This window comes from Somniosus microcephalus, chromosome 25, assembly GCF_052327205.1.
Source record: "Somniosus microcephalus isolate GS21.2 chromosome 25, FLI_Smic_1.0, whole genome shotgun sequence".
Lineage (NCBI taxonomy): Eukaryota > Metazoa > Chordata > Chondrichthyes > Squaliformes > Somniosidae > Somniosus > Somniosus microcephalus.
Window position 1 is genome coordinate 45,617,379 of NC_141011.1, and position 21,264 is coordinate 45,638,642.

At 45.9% G+C, this 21,264-nt stretch overlaps 1 protein-coding gene across 4 annotated transcripts in view; it reads right to left on the reverse strand.

The window, feature by feature from the left end:
- ptpn11b (protein tyrosine phosphatase non-receptor type 11b) overlaps positions 1–21,264 on the reverse strand; it is a 170,767-nt gene that overhangs the window by 77,960 nt on the left and 71,543 nt on the right. For 3 of the 4 annotated variants that reach the window (XR_015073562.1, XM_085967309.1, XM_085967308.1), the window contains exon 2: positions 12,059–12,181. The exons of the other annotated variant lie outside the window; for it this stretch is intronic. Coding sequence is in view for 2 of the 3 variants with exons in the window: in XM_085967309.1 (XP_085823435.1) it covers positions 12,059–12,181 (123 nt within the window). In the remaining variant the exon portion in view is untranslated. The remainder of the gene's footprint in view (positions 1–12,058; positions 12,182–21,264) is intronic. 4 annotated transcript variants of the gene reach the window in all.

Genomic DNA, 21,264 nt, shown 5'->3' on the forward strand with positions numbered 1-21,264 from the left:
CTGTGTACATGCCTGGACATGCCTCGGCTGACTCCTCCCACAGGTCCTAGTATAAAGGTGACTGCTCCCCAGCCTTTGTATCCTGGACCGGTCGACCACTCGAGGCAGACCTCCATTCTGTTGTTAATAAAAGCCTTTAGTTACTCTTCTAACTCTCAGTCTTTTATGAGTAATTGATAGCGCATCAATTTTATTAACAACATTTTTATAATGGAGAAGATCCTCACACCAGCATGCCTGGACTTAGATCATCGGGAGGCGGACTCATCCACCAAGTTTACTCACTGGCTTAAGTGTTTCGAAAAATTCCTGACCGCCTCCGAAGCAATCAAATCGGACGAGGACAAACTGGATGTCCTGACCTCCAAAGTGAACCACCGAGTGTACTCGGTCATCCAAGACGCGACCTCGTACGTGGATGCTATCAAGCTCCTCAAGGACCAGTACACGCGCCCAGTGAACGAAGTGTACGCCAGGCACCTCCTGGGGAGTCGTAAACAACAACCTGGGGAATCGACCGTGGAATACCTTCAGGCACTGTCTGTGCTTGGCCGGGCCTGTGGTTGTAAGGATGTAAAGGCCGCCGTGTACACAGAGGAACTTATCCGGGACGCTTTTGTAGCGGGCCACAGATCCAATTACACACGACAGCGACTGTTGGAGCAGAGTAACCTCGACCTCAACAAGGCCTCTGAACTCGCACTATCGTTGGATGCAGCCTACCAGGGCATGGATGCCTACTCCTCTGCACCGTGGACGCCGCGGGGAATGACAGCCTGGGACACGGTAGGACCGCCTCATAGCGCCGTGCCACCCCAGCCACACCCCAACAACGGCCCAACTACCGCAGCAGTGTCCCAAGGCCAGAAATGCTACTTCTGTGGCCAGGCAAAACACCCCAGAGCGCGCTGCCCGGCGAAAAACGCGATCTGCTCGGGCTGCGGGAAGAAGGGACACTACGCTAGCGTCTGCAGGGCCAAAGCCACCCCGAACCCCAGCAGCGCCGCGTGTGGGCCATGCGGGCCGCCATTTTGGACCTCCCCGGCCGTGTGCGAATCACCGGTACAGCAGCCATTTTGGACGCCTCCAGCCACATGGGGATCATGGACGCCGCCATCTTGGACGACAGCCGGGACGCAGCAGGCCCCCGACACCGCCTCATCTGATACCCGCAGCGACACACCGACCCCTACGCTGGCATCCGTTACACTGGACCAAGCGAGACCGCACCAACTGGCCAGTTCCACAATGGACATTAAGGTAAATGGTCACGATACAATCTGCCTTTTTGACTCTGGGAGCACGGAGAGCTTCATCCACCCCGACACGGTGCGGCGTTGCTCTCTCCCAGTCCTGCCTGCGCAACAGCGGATTTCTATGGCCTCCGAGTCCCAGTCGGCGGACATCGGCGGCTACTGCGTGGTGACACTCCTAGTAGACGGGACCGTGTACGATCATTTTAAACTTCTGGTCCTGCCTGACCTCTGCGCTGCCGTCCTGCTGGGGTTAGATTTTCAGTGCCACCTTAAAAGTGTTACGATGGCGTACGGTGGACCCCTACCCCCACTCACAGTCCGCAGCCAGCAGCTTCCAAATTGCCCGCCGCGCACCAGGTGCAACCTCTCCACACTCAGAGTCACCCCCCCACCACTGTTTGCTAACCTCACCCCCGACTGTAAGCCCATCGCCACAAAGAGCAGGCGATACAGTGCCGGGGACAGGGTTTTCATTAAAACCGAAGTGGAGCGGCTCCTGAAAGAAGGGATTATTGAGGGCAGCACCAGCCCCTGGCGAGCCCAGGTTGTGGTCGTTAAGACCAGCGAGAAGCAGCGCCTGGTCATCGACTACAGCCAGACAATAAATCGCTACACCCTGCTGGACGCCTACCCACTCCCCCGTATAGTTGATATGGTCAACCAGATCGCGCAGTACCGCGTCTTCTCGACCATTGACCTGAAATCAGCGTACCACCAGCTCCCCATCCGCCCTGAGGACCGCCAGTACACTGCCTTTGAGGCAAACGGCCGCCTCTATCACTTCCTTAGGGTTCCCTTTGGCGTCACCAACGGGGTCTCCATCTTCCAAAGGGAGATGGACCGGATGGTAGATCAAAATGCGTTGCAGGCCACTTTCCCATATCTGGACAATGTGACCATCTGCGGCCGTGACTTGCAGGACCATGACGCAAACCTCGAAAAATTCCTCCGCACCGCCCAACTCCTAAACCTGACATATAACAAGGAGAAGTGCATATTCCGCACAAACCGCCTCGCCATCCTTGGCTGTGTTGTGGAACACGGAGTCATCGGCCCCGACCCCGACCGGACGCGTCCCCTTATGGAACTTCCACTGCCCCACTGCCTCAAGGCCCTGAAGAGGTGCCTAGGGTTTTTCTCCTATTACGCCCAGTGGGTCCCCTACTATGCGGACAAGGCCCGTCCGCTGATCAAGTCCACCTCTTTTCCCTTGACGGCAGAGGCCCGCTTAGCCTTCCACCGTATCAAGGAGGACATTGCCAAAGCCACCATGCACGCAGTGGACGAATCCATCCCCTTCCAGGTGGAAAGCGACGCGTCCGACTTTGCCCTGGCCGCTACCCTCAATCAGGCGGGGAGACCCGTGGCCTTCTTTTCACGAACCCTCCAAGGCCCGGAGACCAGACACTCCGCTGTTGAGAAGGAGGCCCAGGCGATTGTGGAGGCTGTGCGTCATTGGAGGCACTACCTGGCCGGAAAACAATTTACCCTGCTCACTGACCAGCGTTCAGTTGCTTTTATGTTTAACAACAAGCAGAGGGGCAAAATCAAAAATGACAAGATCTTGAGGTGGAGAATCGAACTTTCCACCTACAACTACGAGATCTTGTACCGGCCCGGGAAGCTAAATGAACCCCCGGATGCGCTATCGCGTGGCACCTGCGCCAGCGCGCAGATCGATAGACTACGGGTCCTCCACAATGACCTCTGCCACCCGGGGGTCACCAGGTTCTTCCACCTCATCAAGGCCCGCAACCTGCCTTACTCTATTGAGGAGGTCAGGACCATGACCAGGAACTGCCAAGTCTGTGCTGAGTGCAAACCACACTTTTATAGACCAGACAGGGCCCACCTGATAAAAGCCACTCGCCCCTTCGAGCGCCTGAGCGTTGATTTTAAAGGGCCTCTCCCCTCCTCCGACCGCAATGTGTACTTCCTCAATATTATTGATGAGTACTCCCGTTTCCCGTTCGCCTTCCCCTGCCCGGACATGACCAGTGCCACGGTCATTAAATGTCTGAACAACCTCTTCACCCTGTTCGGCTTCCCCAGCTATATCCATAGCGACCGGGGCTCATCGTTTATGAGCGACGAACTCCGTCAGTACCTGCTAACTAGGGGTATTGCCACAAGCAGGACCACCAGTTACAACCCCCGGGGGAACGGACAGGTGGAAAGAGAAAATGCGACAGTTTGGAAGGCCGTCCTGCTAGCCTTAAAGTCTAGGGGCCTTCCAACCTCCCGCTGGCAGGATGTGCTCCCCGATGCGCTCCACTCTATTCGGTCACTGCTCTGCACTGCCACTAACGCCACCCCTCATGAGAAAATGTTTGTCTTCCCAAGGAAGTCCACATCAGGGACATCGCTACCGCCATGGCTGACTTCCCCAGGGCCGGTCCTACTGAGAAGACACGTGAGGACCCATAAAACGGACCCCCTGGTCGAGAGGGTCGACCTCCTCCACGCCAACCCCCAGTATGCTTACATCGCATACCCGGACGGGCGGGAGGACACAGTCTCCATAAGAGACCTTGCACCCTCGGGGACCACAGTAACCCACTACCCACTACCCACTACCACCCCCCCCACGATCCGATATCCAGCCCCAGCAGACGGCAGGCCTGGGCCCCGCGACCCGCTCGACATCTACGAGGACGACACGCCTGTGCCACAGCCTACGCTGGACTCGACGCCGGAAGCTTCACTACCCCTGCCGTCGCCACGCCAATCACAGCGGCAGACAAGACCTCCGGAGAGACTCCAATACACTAACTTTTAATACACTTCACCCCGCCGGACTCAATTTTAAACAAGGGGTGAATGTGGTAAACCACTGTTTGTATTCCTGTTTGTCCTGTTTGTATTCCACTGTGTACATGCCTGGACATGCCTCGGCTGACTCCTCCCACAGGTCCTAGTATAAAGGTGACTGCTCCCCAGCCCTTGGTATCCTGGACCGGTCGACCACTCGAGGCAGACCTCCATTCTGTTGTTAATAAAAGCCTTTAGTTACTCTTCTAACTCTCAGTCTTTTATGAGTAATTGATAGCGCATCAGTAATGAAATCCCATTAAAACTACAATTTAAAAAAAGATACATATAAATTTGCAAAATAAATCCATGCTCGGGAGCCAGCCTTAAAGCCAAGTGCCACAACTGAATGGCGTAAGATCTCTTTAAACCAATCTTCACTATTGACATTCCTACCACTGAAACCACAAACCACACAATTTACTGAATTCAAATACTGTACTTCAAATAAGCACAATTCTGCACAATACTCTAACCCCACTAATGTAGCAATCTACTCCTTCGAACGTCAATGCTGCTATGACAACATTTACACATCAGCTTTTAAAGTAATCAGCTTTTCCAAGAATTATCTGCTGCATATAATTTTGTACCTGAAAAATCACAGTTCCGCAAATCTAAACTGCCCAGTTCTACCATTTTCTACCCCTAGTCTAGTCATATAAAATACATGGAATCAGACTAGTCATAGGAGTGAGCCACTTGCATGAAATAGAGTTTAAACTAACAGAAGGTTGAACAATTATTTATTCTCTGGGTTTTAGTTATAAGTCCATATCCCAGGGATTTAACTGCAGTTATTGCCTTTAACCATTTAATGGTCCACACTGTACAATATTTTCCAAAATACACTTAGACAATCTAACTGATGATGCGATGTTCATGTGGTGGACTCGACATAGGGATCCAAGTATGAATCCTAGGCCCCGATATTTACTGGGGCGTGGTTTCGGACCAGGGGAGGTGAGGAGTTATGGTTGGGAAACCTAGGTTTTAACTCTAGGGTGTGTGAGATTTTTTTCCCCAGGCTCTCCGCCCAACAGCTAGCCTGATTGATAAGCTTGGCTTACCGGCAGACGCGGAAGGCTCCAGAAATGGCTGCAGCCGAGGAGCAGGTATGTTTAGTGGTGGTGGTGGGGGTGCGGGGGGATGGATAGGGCTGGATTTTCATTGAGGAGGTGGGTAAGAGGCGGGACTACAACTGTCGGGGTTGTAGTCCCGCCTCCAGAGTTGTAGCCAACCCACGCGATTTTGACTTGATTGACCTTGTTGAGCCTGCCCAGCGGGCTCAGCAGGCCAATTAAGGGCCACCCAGCAACAGGTGACGTCACAGATTGACATTTCATCTGTCAAGACCTTTTGACAGATGAAATATCTGCATTTCACAGCTGTTTGAAGCTGTCAAACACTGACAATCTGTACTACAGGTTAATTGCTTCCTCTCATGATGATTTAGAGATCTCCCCGGAGCAGAAAGCTGAATGCTGCAATTTTTGACAGATCGCGGCCATTCTGCTTTCTGTGCCGGTGAGATGAGGGACTCCCGAGACCTGAAGGAAGAAAGGCTGTAAAGGTAAGTAAAACTTCTTTAAACACTTTAAACACACCAAACACACTTACCTCTGCACTCATGCACCCATCACTCACCTGAACACTGACATCGCGACCCCTCCAAGCCCTTCATCCCGACGGCCCGCCTCGCTAACTTGGCGTGGTTTGTAGCCGTCGGGAATCCCACATTTCACCAATGAAAATAGGGATTAGGCTAAAAACTGCCTGTTAACTACCTGTTAACAGGCAGTTAATTGGCACTAATCCCCTTCCCGCCTCGGGGAGGTGGGTCCCAGTGCGGGTCGGGTACCCGCCTCCTTTGAAACTGGCATGGAGGCGGGTTGGGGGCGGGATGGGTTCGTGCCCCCCCCCCGTTTTGGGATTTTACCCCCCCCCCCCCCCCCACATGCCTCCAATCCCGTCTCCACGGCCCAATGAAAATCCTGCCCATAGAGTTTAGATGGTAGGGAAATCGTGGGAGTGGGGGGTGTTCAGGAGGAGATCGTGAGGCGGGGGTGGGGGTTTTGCAGGGTTAGCTTGTTGGGTCTGAAGGAAATTCTCCTGCTCCTCCTGGCCCACAAGCATTTCTGTAAAGGCACTTACCTTATGGATCCAGCCCTTTCCGCCTCCTTTTACCTGTCGGGTTTCCAGAGGCCAGTGAAACATGGCTGACAGTAGTTAAAAATAGAAACCTTGTTAAAATAAAGGCACGCAGCCTCAGAGAGCAGCTTGGTCATCTACCCACCCCCCCACCGCCTCTGTTAAAACTGGAAGTGGGCGGGTTCGAGGCGAGTTGGGGGTCATGTTTGAAATTTTGTGACATTTTTACTTCTCACCCAACCCAATACCACTCATTTTTTAGGGTTAAAATTACTCCTATATTTTCTAACATTTTAATTTATACTTTCCCAAGAAGATATACCTGTCAATCTCATCTTGCATTGTCTCAGAAGGGAAAATAAATTAGTTTGTTGAAGTGTAGGGGTTCACCGGGAAATCACCCATGGTGCTTAGACTGCCCTGCTATTCTGATAATAGCATGATTGTGAGGGAAAAGATGGCAAGGGACCAAAACAGATTTACAAAATAAGTTTGTTACATTGCTGTAGTTCATTCATAAGATCTTTCTCAATTGGGGTAAAGTGCCTGAAACGCACAAACACTTGTACAACAGTATGCATTTGCTGCTGGACATTAAACATGTTTTATTCTTGTATGATTCCTTACTTTCAGAAATGATGGACGTAGCGCATCTGGATTAGTCTTTAACTTACTTCACGAAGAGCCTTCCGCATTAGCAGGTGGGGGTGGCGGGGAACAATGCACCTAAACGTGGGATCAGTCATGATTGCCTCAGACTTACTGGAAGGGAAAATTGGTTTTCATTGCAACAAGGGCAAAAGGAACCAATTTCGCACAGCTGTTTCATGCCCCAAGGACCCCTGCTGTGCACAGGGATGTGTGCTGCTTCAGAAAGTGGAATGTCAGTAGGAGGGAGGTTGCTGGTTGGTGTTTTGATTCGTTGGTTCACAACGTTATGTGCAGCCATGAGGCAGGGATAGAAAGTACATCTGGTGAGCACATGCAAGTTCTAAATACTTGCGCTGCACTGAACTAGCTGATGGGTCACTGGGGTTGAGAAGAGTTAGAAGGCAAGAGTGGAGCTGATCTCTTTCTTTTCATGGCTATGCATAAGTGTCATCTTAAAGAAAGCTGGACACTAACTATTACATTTCCCTGCTTGGCGCTCCTCCTATCTTAGTAGATCACTCATTACCAGTGTCATGAAGGCTCCAAGGAGAAAAATGCCTCTGGTGGTCTTCACTTTAATATATATAAATTAGTGTAGAGAGAAACAACATTAACTTGCCAGCATTGAATTTAATGGAAAAAAGATCAGGAGATGTAAAATGGGCTGCCTATTCGCTATCATCCATTTTACACTATGGCACAAAGTCAAAATTTACCCCAGTAAGTCCGAAAGTGTTTGAACTCTGTGCTTCAATCCTGCTCTACCAATGTTGTAGTCAAGTCAGTATCTGACCTTCAATACTCTAGGACGTAATAAAGATTCACTATGCACTTGGTTGTACATAAAGCAAGACTTTAATCGACTTGTAACAAAACATGGAGGTCTAGTTAGTAGTCACTCGCTTCCTGTTTCCAGATTGTCTCTGGCCAAGTTGGGCCCACGCCCGAGTATTTATACTCATCGGACGGCGCCCTCAGCTGGCCGTTCAGTAGTACTTCCTGAGTTACTACTTGTAGAAGTTGCAATTTATGACACTCTACTGATATTTTGTTGGAATTATCAGTCACAATTAATTTTGAAAAATGTTTTTGAATCAAAACTCAATAATTATTGTATAGTCAATATGGATTCAGAAGAGGAAGATCCTGTCTCTCCAACTTATATTGGTAAACCCAAGAAGTTATTCAGTTTACATATGCTCTTACTGACTAGACAATAGTTGGTGTCGGCTCCTAACCGAAGTAGATGTACTCGGTGAACACGTCTCACATTTCAAACGTTCACTGCTGTTTATATTCCAATAAATGCTCTGCCAGATCAGCTCAGTGAATTGCACTTGTTGGTTTTTTCCTTTAGATGACAGAAAAAGCACTTTATAGAGAAATAACGTAACCTGCTACAAAAAAGCATTCTGGAAATAAATTTGGTCGTGTGTGTATGTATGCATATATGCACACAATTCTTTACAAGACAGAATAGATTGAATTCTTAAGACAAACATTCACAGTCTCTGCATGCAGGAGAATGTCACAAGACCAAAACAATATCATTCACCAAACAAACTTCCAGGAGGCCTGATCCATGTGTTATTCTTTTTTTTTTTAAATAGAAAATTGGTTTACTTCAATTGAGTTCTCACCAACTGGGAAATGTAAAACCCCAATTAGCTATCTTTAGTTTATCTTTATCTGATGATTGTGAGCTGTAAAAAGATTGCATGGTGTCACTGAACTTTCCATCTGAGTAAGCTTTCCTTCATTGCTTCCTGTTTGATAATGTTTCCGTGTGTGTGTACTGGACCCACTCTCCAACCGTTTTTCCCCACATATTATTCAGAAGTGCCTGTTTCTAATTTTCAATTGCCTTCTATACTGTCAGTAGCATTTTTCAAAACTGCCTAAATAGTCAAGCTATTTTCCTTTCAGTTTTATAGCAATGTTTATGAACTATAGAAGAAACATTTCTTATTTTGAATGTGAAAGAAGCAGTGAACACCAGTACACATAAATTAGCACAATTTGTGGAGCTTAAATGTCTATAAAGAAAAATCACAGAAGTTGAGAATGCCTACTTGTAGGATTCATTTGCAGTTTTCCCAAATTATACTGATTAGGGTTTAAAAAGCTCACTGATTCTCTTCATTCTAGAAATTAAGAATTTCACATTACTTTCTATGTAAACTAACCTAATTGCTGAAACTGAGCTTGAGCCAATAGCAGAATCATCCCAGGTAACGAAGGACATACACCAACACTCCTTAAAAGTTGTTGATGGATCTCAACTATTCATTTATTTTAATGGTAATACTTCACATTCTATCAGACCAGTAACAGACAACGATTGTTCACTAACTTTAAAATAAACTAGATAGGATCAATTACTAAATTTATAGGAGCAATCCAGTTAAATATACAGTACCAGCTTGTTTGGAGAGGAACCAATATGACTATTTAACTCAATTATTTGACAAACACACAAAAGTTAAACCATCTGTTTACATTTCCCATTATGGCTGTTGAAAGAAAAGTTGTGATAACCCCTATAATTCTATGCACTATGCTTTTATGTGTTACTTGCGCCATCAAGCACCTGAAATAGCTTGTGAATTTTGCAGTATATATATGGCCTAGATTTTCCTCTGCTATCCCGCCCCAAATTGGCTGGGATAATAGCTGAAACCACCACCATGTTCCTTCCCCACCGTCCCAGTGGGAAGACCACAGATCAACCCCTCCCCACTCACTGCATGTAGTGGGGAGGTGGGGCCTGGTAAGTGGTCCCATTCCCTGCCTCTGTCACTGATCCCACCAACCCTGGGGACGGCCAGAAGAGAGATAGGAACAGAAGTAGGCCGTTCAGCCACTCGAGCCTGTTCCACCATTTAATTAGATATGGCTGATCTGTATCTTAATTCCATCTACTTGCCTTGGTTGCCGAACCTTTAATACCCTTGCCCAACAAAAATCTATCAATCTCAATTTTGAAATTTTCAATTGACCTAGCCTCAACAGCTTTTTCAGGGAAGAGAGTTCCAGATTTCCATTACCCTATGTCTGAAGAACTGCTCCCCGACATAACCCCCGAACAGCCTAGTTCTAATTTTAAGGTTATGCCTTCTTGTTCTGGACTTCCCCACCAGAACAAATTAAACTATCTACCCTATCAAATGCTTTAATCATCTTATCACCTCAAGTAGATCACTCCTTAATCTTCTACATTCAAGGGAATACAAACCTAGTCTACGCAACCTGTCCTCATAAATTAACTGTTTTAGCCCAGGTATCATTCTGGTCAATCCGCGCTGCACCCCCTCCAAGGCCAATATATCCTTCCTGAGGTGCGGTGCCCAGAACTGAATGCAGCGCTCCGGATAGGGTCTAACCAGAGCTCTCTCCAGCCGTAACATAACTTCCACCCCTTTGTATTCCAACCCTTTTGAGATAAAGGCCAACATCTCCTTAGCATTTTTAATTATTTTTTGTACCTGTCCCCTAGCTTCACAGTGATTTCTGTACTTGGACCGCTAAAGAGTATCTAGCTTTTCACCATTTAGAAAATATTCTGATCTATCTTTCTTAGGTCCTAAATGGATGATCTCACACTTTCCTACATTGAACTACATCTGCCACGGTTTTGCCCACTCACTTAATCAAGATGTGAGGCAGCAACGGAAAACCTTCTTGAGGGACCGGGCCCAGTTGTGGACTCCTCTCCCTGTCCTCAGGGCACAACCTCTCATCGGATAAGGGCTTTGGGCCAGTACATGGGCTAAACAAGGAATTATAAGGTTGGCTGTTGGGGCTCTTTTGCGCCCTTTAAATGGTCCTCTCTTCTTCGGGTGATACAGCAGCGTTCCACAACAGCACTGTCGGCATTTTTCTCATCAGTAAAGGCAGCCCGTTTTATATCTCTCCTGATTATTATTTCCATTATGACTATTTGACTATGAAAAATATGACAATCAAGTTCAATCCTGTTGTACCTGACATCCACACACACATTCATTAATGGCACCAAATAAAAATGGAAGTGCCAAAACCCTCGACATAAATACTTTAAAGCTACAGTATGCTCCAAAAATGCCAAGAGAAAAGCCTTGCAGATGATCCATCTCGGCTTCCTCCTAAGGTCCCCACCAATGTTCCCTTGAAGTTGCGCAGTGTCTGTGAGATCCTGCGCAGGCTGATCACCAGTTTTTGCACTGTAAAAACCACGCATGCGCAAAATTTGAATGGGCCACGCAGGAATTTAAAGGGAGCGCGCACAAAAAAAAAATTTGATGGAACATTGGTCCCCACACAGACTGCAGTGGTTCAAGGCGGCGGCTCACCACCACCTTCTCAAGGGCAATCAGGGATGGGCAACAAATGTTGGCCTTGCCAGTGAAGCCCACATCACATGAAGGAATAAAAAAAATGGATCATTTCCCCTATAAATTATGAATGCTTGCAAGACACACCCTCGAGGTGTAGGCTTTGGGAAGTTACTGGCTTATAAATTCAACCATGCAGCAACCATTTTTCAGGTGCTAACTAGCCTACCGAGTCTCCAATATGGCAGGCAGGAAGCGCACACCAATCCGGCTACAAGTGCGCTGCCCGCCATATTAGCGAAGGTAAAAAAAAAAGGTTTCCAGAGCCCATGCCTGAAACGGGTGTTAGATCCTTTCCATATGCAAATAAGGTGACAATCACCTGTTTGAGGCCCCCACTTCAAGACTGGTTTACCCTGAGACCTTAGGACCGACTGCTACCAAAAAGTTAAGTTTTTCAAATTTACTAACCTGAGTGTGGAGCCCGGAAAAGCAGGAGTGCTCCTATTGACCCTACATTTAAAGAATGCTCACCTGCACTCCCAACTTCCCCACCCCCTGCCAACCCCCTCCACCAGCCTATGATCTTGACCACACCCCCCACCAGCCTCCTATACACCCTGCCCCCAACCCCGCCAATCGTCTTCATTTTTACCTCACAATTGATAAAACTCCTCACTTCCAATATCTTTCCTTACTGAGTAGTATACCTAAAAACAGATGAAAGACGCCAAACAAACAGCAGTGGGATCCAAAATTGAAACTTTTAAATTGGGAGCCAAATTCTTAACCATTTACCTGGCTACCCCTTGTAATGTTTGTCCTAATTCTTTCTTTGCAAGTATCATTTCATTTATGTAGTCAACTGTGTCTTACCTAACTGATAAAGTGAAGTCCCCAGGGTTACTTTTGCTGGGTCGAGCTAGGAAACTCCCATGAACCCCTCTGGTCAGTAAGAGCTGCTCCGCTTCAATCCCAGTGATATTGGGATGAAACCACCTGCATAACAGAATAAAACAAAACTTTTAAACACTAATAAAATAAAATCTAAATACAGTCTACAAATAATTCAATCATTTTATGTGCTAAAAAATGTAATTATCCAATAATTTTGATTAAACAACTTGGAATTGAGCAAAGACCACATATTTCTTTTAAGATGGGGTAATGTTGGGCATTGTAATAAGTCTGAAGAGCAACCCTTTTACATCTGAATTCCATGTCAGTGTGGTGAAGCACAGTTTTCTCTTTCTCAGCTTAAGCTTCTATTTACGTTTTCAGAACTTCCTTTTGAGGCATACTTTCAAAAGTAGCGTCTGTGATACTGGTCAACTTTTACATTCAGGCGCTTGTATTTTGTTCTTGTTATTCAGATGTTTCCCTTCCTTTACTGCAGCGGAGTTATGCTGCTTCAGTTGTCATTTGCTCTTACTGGCAAGAGGATGGAGTGGGCGAGATGAGAAATACAACAGAGACAAGCAAAGGGCGTAAAGCAAGTGACAGAGGTAAATGCTGTGTGACAAGCACAGTGACAATTAAGATTGACATGAGTTACTGGTTTAGAGTACAATACTAGGATTCACACTACTATGTACATACTAGATATTCCTTTCTAAGCGATAGTTAAAAAGTAAAATGCATAAAAATAATTTACATAGAAACATACAAAAATGATGAACAGGAAAAGACCTACTGGTCCATCCAGTCTCTACCACACAGTTGTGATGCCTTATGCATCACAATACATACACTCCCCACCCACCATGTAATCGCCTGGGAGAGGCAAAAAAACAAAAACCCAGGCCAAATAGGGGAGAAAAAAATGGAAAATTAATCTCCAACCCCCTCCGAAACTCATTCAGGAGATCACGTTGGTTTTGATTTACGTTACAGGATAACCTACCTCTTGTAAGAGGTGATCTCTGTCCCAGCCAGAAACAAGTCTAGTTCTCACTTGAAGGGATACAGTGAACCAGCATTCATCGCACGAGCCGGTAACCTGTTCCACAGGCCCACTATTCTCTGGGAATAGTTATTAATAATAATTACTGTTGTCAATTAGGTCAATGGTAATTCATTATTAAAAGGTCAGGATATTGATGGTTCATTTTGGATTTGTAATATTTAAGATGTCATCCATTGCCATAACCATTTTAACATAAAAACAAAAGCAAGATACTGCGGATGCTGGAAATCTGAAATTAAAACAGAAAATGCTGGAAATACTCAGCAGGTCAGGCAGCATCTGTGGAGAGAGAAACAGAGTTAACGTTTCAGGTCAAATGTTAAATGAAACGTTAACTCTGTTTCTCTCTCCACAGATGCTGCCTGACCTGCTCAGTGTTTCCAGCATTTTAAGATGTATGGTTTATTGTAGTTCCGTGCATACAGCAGAGAGAACTTCCAGAAATCAGACACTACTACCAGTAGCACTGTTCCTAGCTCCTGGCAACTAAAATGTTGACCATGGGCTGGATAAACATACTCTGCGTTTTCATGGCATACAGCTAACGTTTTAAAGTAGTATCACATAGGTTGTAACAAAAGCTTTAATAGCAGAAGGCTAGTCACTGACTTGGTTCACAGCCATTAGTATGAAATCGGTTGGCAATGATACTTCCAGTCAATACATGCATATCATATAGTAATTCATAATTTCTAAAAAAATTGCAAAAATCATTTTATGTTGCATAAGATACAAAAATTACTTATCAGCAATACATAGCCTTAATCACACTTTTCACAAAGTAATGAGTTTTGTGATGTGCATTACTCCACCTTCGTCATTTCTGTCAAAAAAAAACCTATATTTGAAATGGAATACTTAATTTTTACGAGCCCTAAACTAAAAAGAGCGGTCTTACGAAAGACGTCTGTTGTAGGTTGAAAATGTTCCATATCTTAATTAAGTGCTTTGACTAGATTAGCGGTAAAAGCCAAATATTTCATCTTTAAAACACACAAGGCAGCTACATTTCTTCACGTCAGCTGAAATCAGCCATCACATCTTCACATTCACTTTGACAGTTCGTTGTGGCTAACCATATTTTCCATCTAAAACTCATCCAATGTTCCGTTCACCAGAAACAAAATTCACCAATAACCTGCAAATACTTGCGACAGACAGCCAATGTTTCCATAATACAAAATTAGGCCATTAAGGAAACTCAGATATTTCCACTTTGCAGTTGCTACACCCAGCAAGGTACAGAACATTAACAAAACTGCATCAGAAGCATCTAACACCCATGTTAAAAACAAACCAAGATCCTGTGGCGGATCGCCACCTAAACGGGCGCAATCCACTTTTCCGTCCGTGGACAATAAATCGGGCACCTTGCCTTTAAGAAGCATGCTGCCTTTAAGGCATGACAAAGGAGCGGGCGTCGCCCTCAGTGTGTACTCAAAAGCGCGGGTGTCGCCCTCAGTCTGTTTTCGGGTTTAGCAGAGAGAGGAGCTGGGGCAGCCATCTCAAAAGAATGTAATAAAAGCCATGTGTTCCTCAGATCGGTTCGGCCTCCATTCGTGTTCCGCGGCAGCCGCAACAATCCACCATTTTGGTTTCTTGGGTTTTGCTTACTCTTTCAATTATACTGGAATACAATTACAGTTTTCACATTAGGTTGAGAGAATCATAAAGATTGCTTATGACCTGACCTAGCTCTAACCAGAATTGCCTTATTTATGAACTATTAACTTGAGGTAGAAACACATAAATACAGCTTCCTCAGAGGCTTAGTGGACAAATAAACTGCACATTGTAGTACTGAGCCATACAGACTAGTATCCAGGAAAAAATCTGCCAAATATTTGCACACAGTTGTAAGTGGATTTCATTGTATTGTAGTTTTCCGTTTTTCTATGGATTCTTCCTCATATCCCAGTGTCAAGTTACCCTTTGTATTTGCTGAAACATCACAGAAAGTCGTACCTCTTGCTCGCTATTCCGCTTCCCTTCTCCATTGATGCTCACATCATCCTTTGATGTAACACTAATTTTCAACAAGCAAAACTCATTAATCAGATCGACCACCTTTTCATCATGATACTGAGATTATGACAAGCAAATGGAACTTTTAATTGAAGACATAAGTGTCAGCTGTGGCTCAGTTGGTAGCACCCTCGCCTCGGAGTCAGAAGGTTGGGGGTTCCACGCCAGGGACCTGAGCACATAAAGCTAGGCTGACACTCCAGTGCAGTGCTGAGGGAGTGCTGCGCTGTCGGAGGTTGCCGTCTTTCGGATGAGACATTAAACCGAGGCCCTGTCTGCTCTCTCAGGTGGACGTAAAAAAATTCCATGGCACTATTTCGAAGAGGAGTAGGGGAGTTATCCCCGGTGTCCTGGCCAATAGTTACCCCTCAACCAACATAACAAAAACAGATTATCTGGTCATTATCACATTGCTGTTTGCGGGACCTTGCTGTGCAAATTGGCTGCCTCGTTTCCCACATTACAACAGTGACTCCACTTCAAAAGTACTTCATTGGCTGTAAAGCGCTTTGAGACATCCGGTGGTCGTGTATATAAAGACGCTATATAAATGCAAGTCTTTTTTTTATCTTTACAATTACAATATTTATTGTGTTATTAAATAATATAATTGCAAGTGAAAAGATCGAAGAACAAAATTATAGGATAACCAGATACCCGTGAAGAAATGAAATCTATCGCAGAAGATGTACTGAAGAGTCTTTTCCTTCTAAATAACCATCAAGGGGCACTGTTCAGGCATGGAGCCCCTCTTTCCCCATCCTGTCCCCGGTGTCTCCTCTACAGCAGCGATACATCACTAACTCGCTGTTTGAGACTGTTCTTTTTAACTAATACCACCCCAAATCAATGCAGTTTTAGATTGGGGTAATGCAGTCAGGTGAATACATAACAGTTGGTGTATAGGGACAAGATTGGACAGGGCATGTCAATTAAGGGGATGAATTACGTGATCCCACAGCAGCCAATAGAAAAAATAAAGGTAACATGAGAAGCTATTAGAACAAAAGCTGGAAATCTGAAATAAAAACAGAAAATGCTGGAAATACTCAGCGGGTCAGGCAGCATCTGTGGAGAGAGAAACAGAGTTAACGTTTCAGGTCGATGACCCTTCGTCAGAACTATTAGAACCTGGTCCAACTGAAACTAACTTATTTTTAGTGGAACCACTAAAGCATGTTTCAATACTTCATGCACTCCATTGCTCTCTTTACAGATGTACAGTTTACATAACATAATAATGCAGATGTAAAAATTAAAAAAAGATTTATAGCTTGAAGACACAGGCTGTGAATAGTGGAGCTAATGTCAGAAAATAACAGTCTAATTGTTTGTTGAGATAGCACTAATCTTCAATACAATCCTATTCCTCACAACTTCCCTTGCATTTTAGTTTACAGTGTAGAAGGAGGCCACTTGGCCCATCGTGCAGGCTTTTTGCTACAGTGATCTAAAATGTATTCCATAGTTGCACTCTCTCCTCATATTCCTATTTTTTCTTGTGTTTCAAACATTTCTCAATATTCCCTTAATAGTCTCACCTTCAACCCTCCCTGTGGTAAACAAGTCCATGGTTCAACAACCCTACTAATAAATAAACATCTCCTAACCGTTCTCCTTGCTCGATTCGTGATCATTTTAAATTGGTGACCTCTCATCACTGGCTGTCCAACCAGAAGAAAGTCTTTCCTTATTCATAGAATATACAGCACAGAAACAGGCCATTTGGCCCAACCAGTCCATGCCGGTGTTTATGCTCCACTCGAACCTCCTCCCCTCCTACCTCATCTAACTATCAGCATAACCCTCTATTCCCTTCTCCCTCATATGCTTATCTAGCTTCCCCTTAAATGCATCTATACCATTAGACTCAACTACTCCCTGTGGTAGCGAGTTCCATATTCTCATCACTCTCTGGGTAAAGAAGTTCCTTCTGAATTCCCGATTTGATTTCTTGATGACTATCTTATATTGATGGCCTCTAGTTTTGCTCTCCCCCACAAGTGGAAGTACTCTCTCGTGTGTCTACTCTGTCAAAACCTTTCATAATTTTAAAGGCTTCTATTAGGTCACCCCTCAGCCTTCTCTTTTCAAGAGAAAAGAGACCCAGCCTGTTCATCCTTTCCTGATAGGTATAACCTCGCAGTTCTGGTCCCATCCTTGTAAATTTTTTCTGCACGCTCACCAGTGCCTCTATATCTTTTAAAATATGGCGACCAGAATTGTACACAATACTTCAAGTGTGGTCTAACCAAGGTTCGATACAAGTTTAGCATAATTTACCTTATTGAAGGCCTTTCGGAAATCTAGACATATTACATCTACGGCATTACCCTTGTCTACTCTCTCTGTTACCTCTTCAAAGAATTCAATGAGGTTGGTCAAGCACGACTTTCCCTATCAACACTTCATAATTTTAAAAACCTTCAGTAAACCTCCTCTTAACCATCTGTGCTCCTGTAGAAATAGTCACATTGTCTCAAGTCTCTCCCCAGAACTACAGTTTCCCATACTTGACATCATCCTGGTGAATATAGGCTGCATGTTCTCTATGGTTTTAAGGCTCTTTCTATAATGGGGTGCCAAAAATTGCACAGTGCTGCAACCAATGTATTCTACAAATTGATCATTACTCCTTCTGGCACCACAAAAATAAATACTTACCTTTGGGCTCCTCTTCAGCCAGGCCACTGGCTGATACTGGGCAGAGCGTGTAAGCATGCAAAAATGGCTTTGGGGTCCGACTGACATCATAGAACACTTCACGTGGCTGTCCGGGCTGCCTACGAAGTGCTACCCCAGCAGCTGACAGGCAACAGCAAGGACACTGGCAGAGTGGCAGTGGTGGGAGGCCGAATGCTGTCAACCTGAGAGGGGACAGCAGGTTCATGCTCCACGGAGTTACTGCCACTCCACCAGGGCGGTGCATCAGCAATCCTTGTAATCTGTTGGAGGACAGATTGCTGGACTTCTGTGACACCCTGCTAGCCATGACGGCAGCAGTCTGAGCTTCCACAGCAGCACTCAGACGTTTGGTGGCTTCTGCTTGTGCTGCAATGGAAGCTGAGACATCAGCCATCAGACACTGCATCATGGTTGGGTCCACGAGTGCGCTAATGAGTTGTCCATCACTTCCATGCTGGAATACATGGGCTCCAAGCTCTGTGCAAGGTTGGTGCCAGACTCCTCCATGCTCCCTGACATTGCACTCAGATTTTCTGGCAGGCCAGCCAATGCACCAAGCATTTCTTTGTGCAACCCATCAGCCTTCTGTAGACCGCCCCATCGAAGTCCTCATTTGAGCCCTCTGCAGCAGAACTTGTGTGCGACCTCGCCCTCCGGGGAACTGGCACCTGCGCGATCCTTTCCACCTGCCCTGGCTGTGGGCCATTCATGCCCAGTGATTCGCCATGTGTATATCCCGCCTCAACCCTATCCTCTAAAGTACGCAGTGTGTCAGTATCTGAGCGGATGGCTGCAAGTGTGAAATCAAGTGACGGTACTGTCTCTTCATCATCAGTGCTCTTCAATTTCCTGCTCCTCTACCAGTGCCTGGCCAGGTGGCAGTTCTTGATTATCTGCAAGGAGAAAGGCACAAGGGTGAGGTTGTGGTGAGAGGAGGGGGTAAGCAAGAGGTGCATGCTTACACCATGTGCAGCTTGTAAATCAGAAGAGGTTGTGGGATGAGGGGCAAGTGGTATATGAGAAGGAGGATTATATGTGAGGATACCTTCATCTTGTATTATTTCAGTCCTGCCGCTGGCAACGAAATCAGCAATGGCCCTCCCAATAATGGTCAGCACCGTCTCCTTCATCGGAGTAAGGTAATGTAGGCGCGCCTATCCCCCACCGGTTAGGTCCTGCTGCCTCTGGTTGTGAACCACCTTGTCCTGCAAGAGAAAGGGAAGTGCGACAGTGTGTGTGGTGCAATGTGTTTGGGTGATATGCCTGTCATGGTTGAATAGCTGAAAGTGTATGCAAGCTGTGAGTGTGAGCCTTGCAGCAATGGTAAGTGTGTGAGGGTGAGTTGAAGATATTAACGTGAAGCATGTGTCATGTTTGGTAGAGATTGTTGATAAGTGAGTGATAGGGTGCATTGAGCAGTGCGTGAGGCTAGTGGTGCAGACGATGGGCTATGGTATTTGAAGATAAATTCACTGACCTTAACCACTCATATGAAGTCATTAAACTTCTTCCTGCACTGTGTCCAGGTCCTCGGGGCTACACTGCTGGCATTATCACAGAAACCCCACAGTGCAGATAGAGGCCATTTCGGCCCATCGAGCCTGCACCGACACATATCCCACCCTATCCCCGTAACCCCACGTATTTAATCCCCCTAACACTAAGGGTCAATTTATCATAGCCAATCAACCTAACCCGCACATCTTTGGACTGTGGGAGGAAACCGGAGCACCCGGAGGAAACCCACGCAAACACGGGAGGTTGGGCAGCACGGTGGCATAGTGGTTAGCACTGTTGCCTCACAGCACCAGGGACCCGGGTTCGAATCCGGCCTCGGGTGACTATCTGTGTGGAGTTTGCACATTCTCCCCGTGTTTGCGTGGGTTTCCTCCGGGTGCTCCGGTTTCCTCCCACAGTCCAAAGATGTGCGGGTTAGGTTGATTGGCTATGATAAATTGACCCTTAGTGTTAGGGGGATTAAATACGTGGGGTTACGGGGATAGGGTGGGATATGTGCCGGTGCAGGCTCGATGGGCCGAAATGGCCTCTATCTGCACTGTGGGGTTTCTGTGATCTGTGAATGTGCAAACTCCACACAGACAGTCACCCGAAGCCGGATTCGAACCCGGGTCTCTGGCGCTGTGAGGCAACAGTGCTAACCACTATGCCACCGTGCTGCCCACTATGCCATTATGATGGCTATTTGCTCCCATTGCCTTTTCCGCATTAGCCTGGGGGGCCTCCTAACCCCCTATGGAAATAGGCCCTCTCTTCTCCTGTTCACCTCCTGCACCAAAGCCTCCAGTGTTGCATCAGAGAACCTTGGAGCATGTTCTCTCACCTGTTGTGACATCAATAGTACTTTTTCCTACTCAGACTCTGTTTCCCAGCCAGTTGAATCACCTGCTGCAAGAAGAATGCACCTCCCCTTTAAGAGGTGCAGGCTGCCTTGAAGAAGTGCAGGCTAGTTTTAATTGGTGCTAGCCTCGCACGAGGTTGGCCCCCTGCTGAGCGTGCAGCCACTCAGCAGCACTGGGCTACATGCAACAATCATGTTAATCAGCAGGCAGCACGAAATTAGTATACTGCCTGCATTACTTTGAACGGGTGCATGTTGATCCCGCATCATGATCCCTGCGCCTGTTTTCAGGGGAAAACTAATTTCTAACCACTCAAATTTAATGACATTGGACTAGTAAAATGGTAGTGAAATAATAGACTCACATGTATGGAACTAATGGTAGAACAGGTAACTTATAAAATATTATGATGTTTGATTGGGCCCAAGAGTGTACAAATATTTGCTTCTATAAGGGTACATTATTTGATGTAACTTTATTTTTTCTTATTATAATTAGCTTCCAATGAAATGTAGTTTATTTTGGTATTTGCATCTTATTTACACATTAAGCTATTGAGCAGTACATTAAGTGAAGTTGCAACTTTGCAATCAGTTGGGTCTTTCAGATTTGTATGCATTGATCAAAAACATAAGTACAGATGAGGGAGAATTTTCAGTTTATCTAGCACATCCTTGATAGAAACCTACAATGCCCCAACACAGCATCCAACTACAAAGGTCACAAAGATGAGCAGAGCTATTTGTCTATAGGGAATACCATGGAGCATGGAGTCAGAATTGATGTTATAACACAGTTTCGTTCGGTGTGGTGAAGATATTTTTATCCGATGTACTAGCTGATTTCCCATGACACTGTTAATGGGTACTCTAGCTCTGCAGCACGGCTGTAATGTTTAACTGCTTTAAGGACACTGCTCATGTGTTCCCTGTGGGGAAATGATATAAATACTTCCTTAGGTCAATTAGAGCCTAATTATTGTTGTTGTTGGAAGTTTCTCTAGATTGTCATCTGCTTGGCTCCTCTGCTTATTTCAGCAGCCTCCC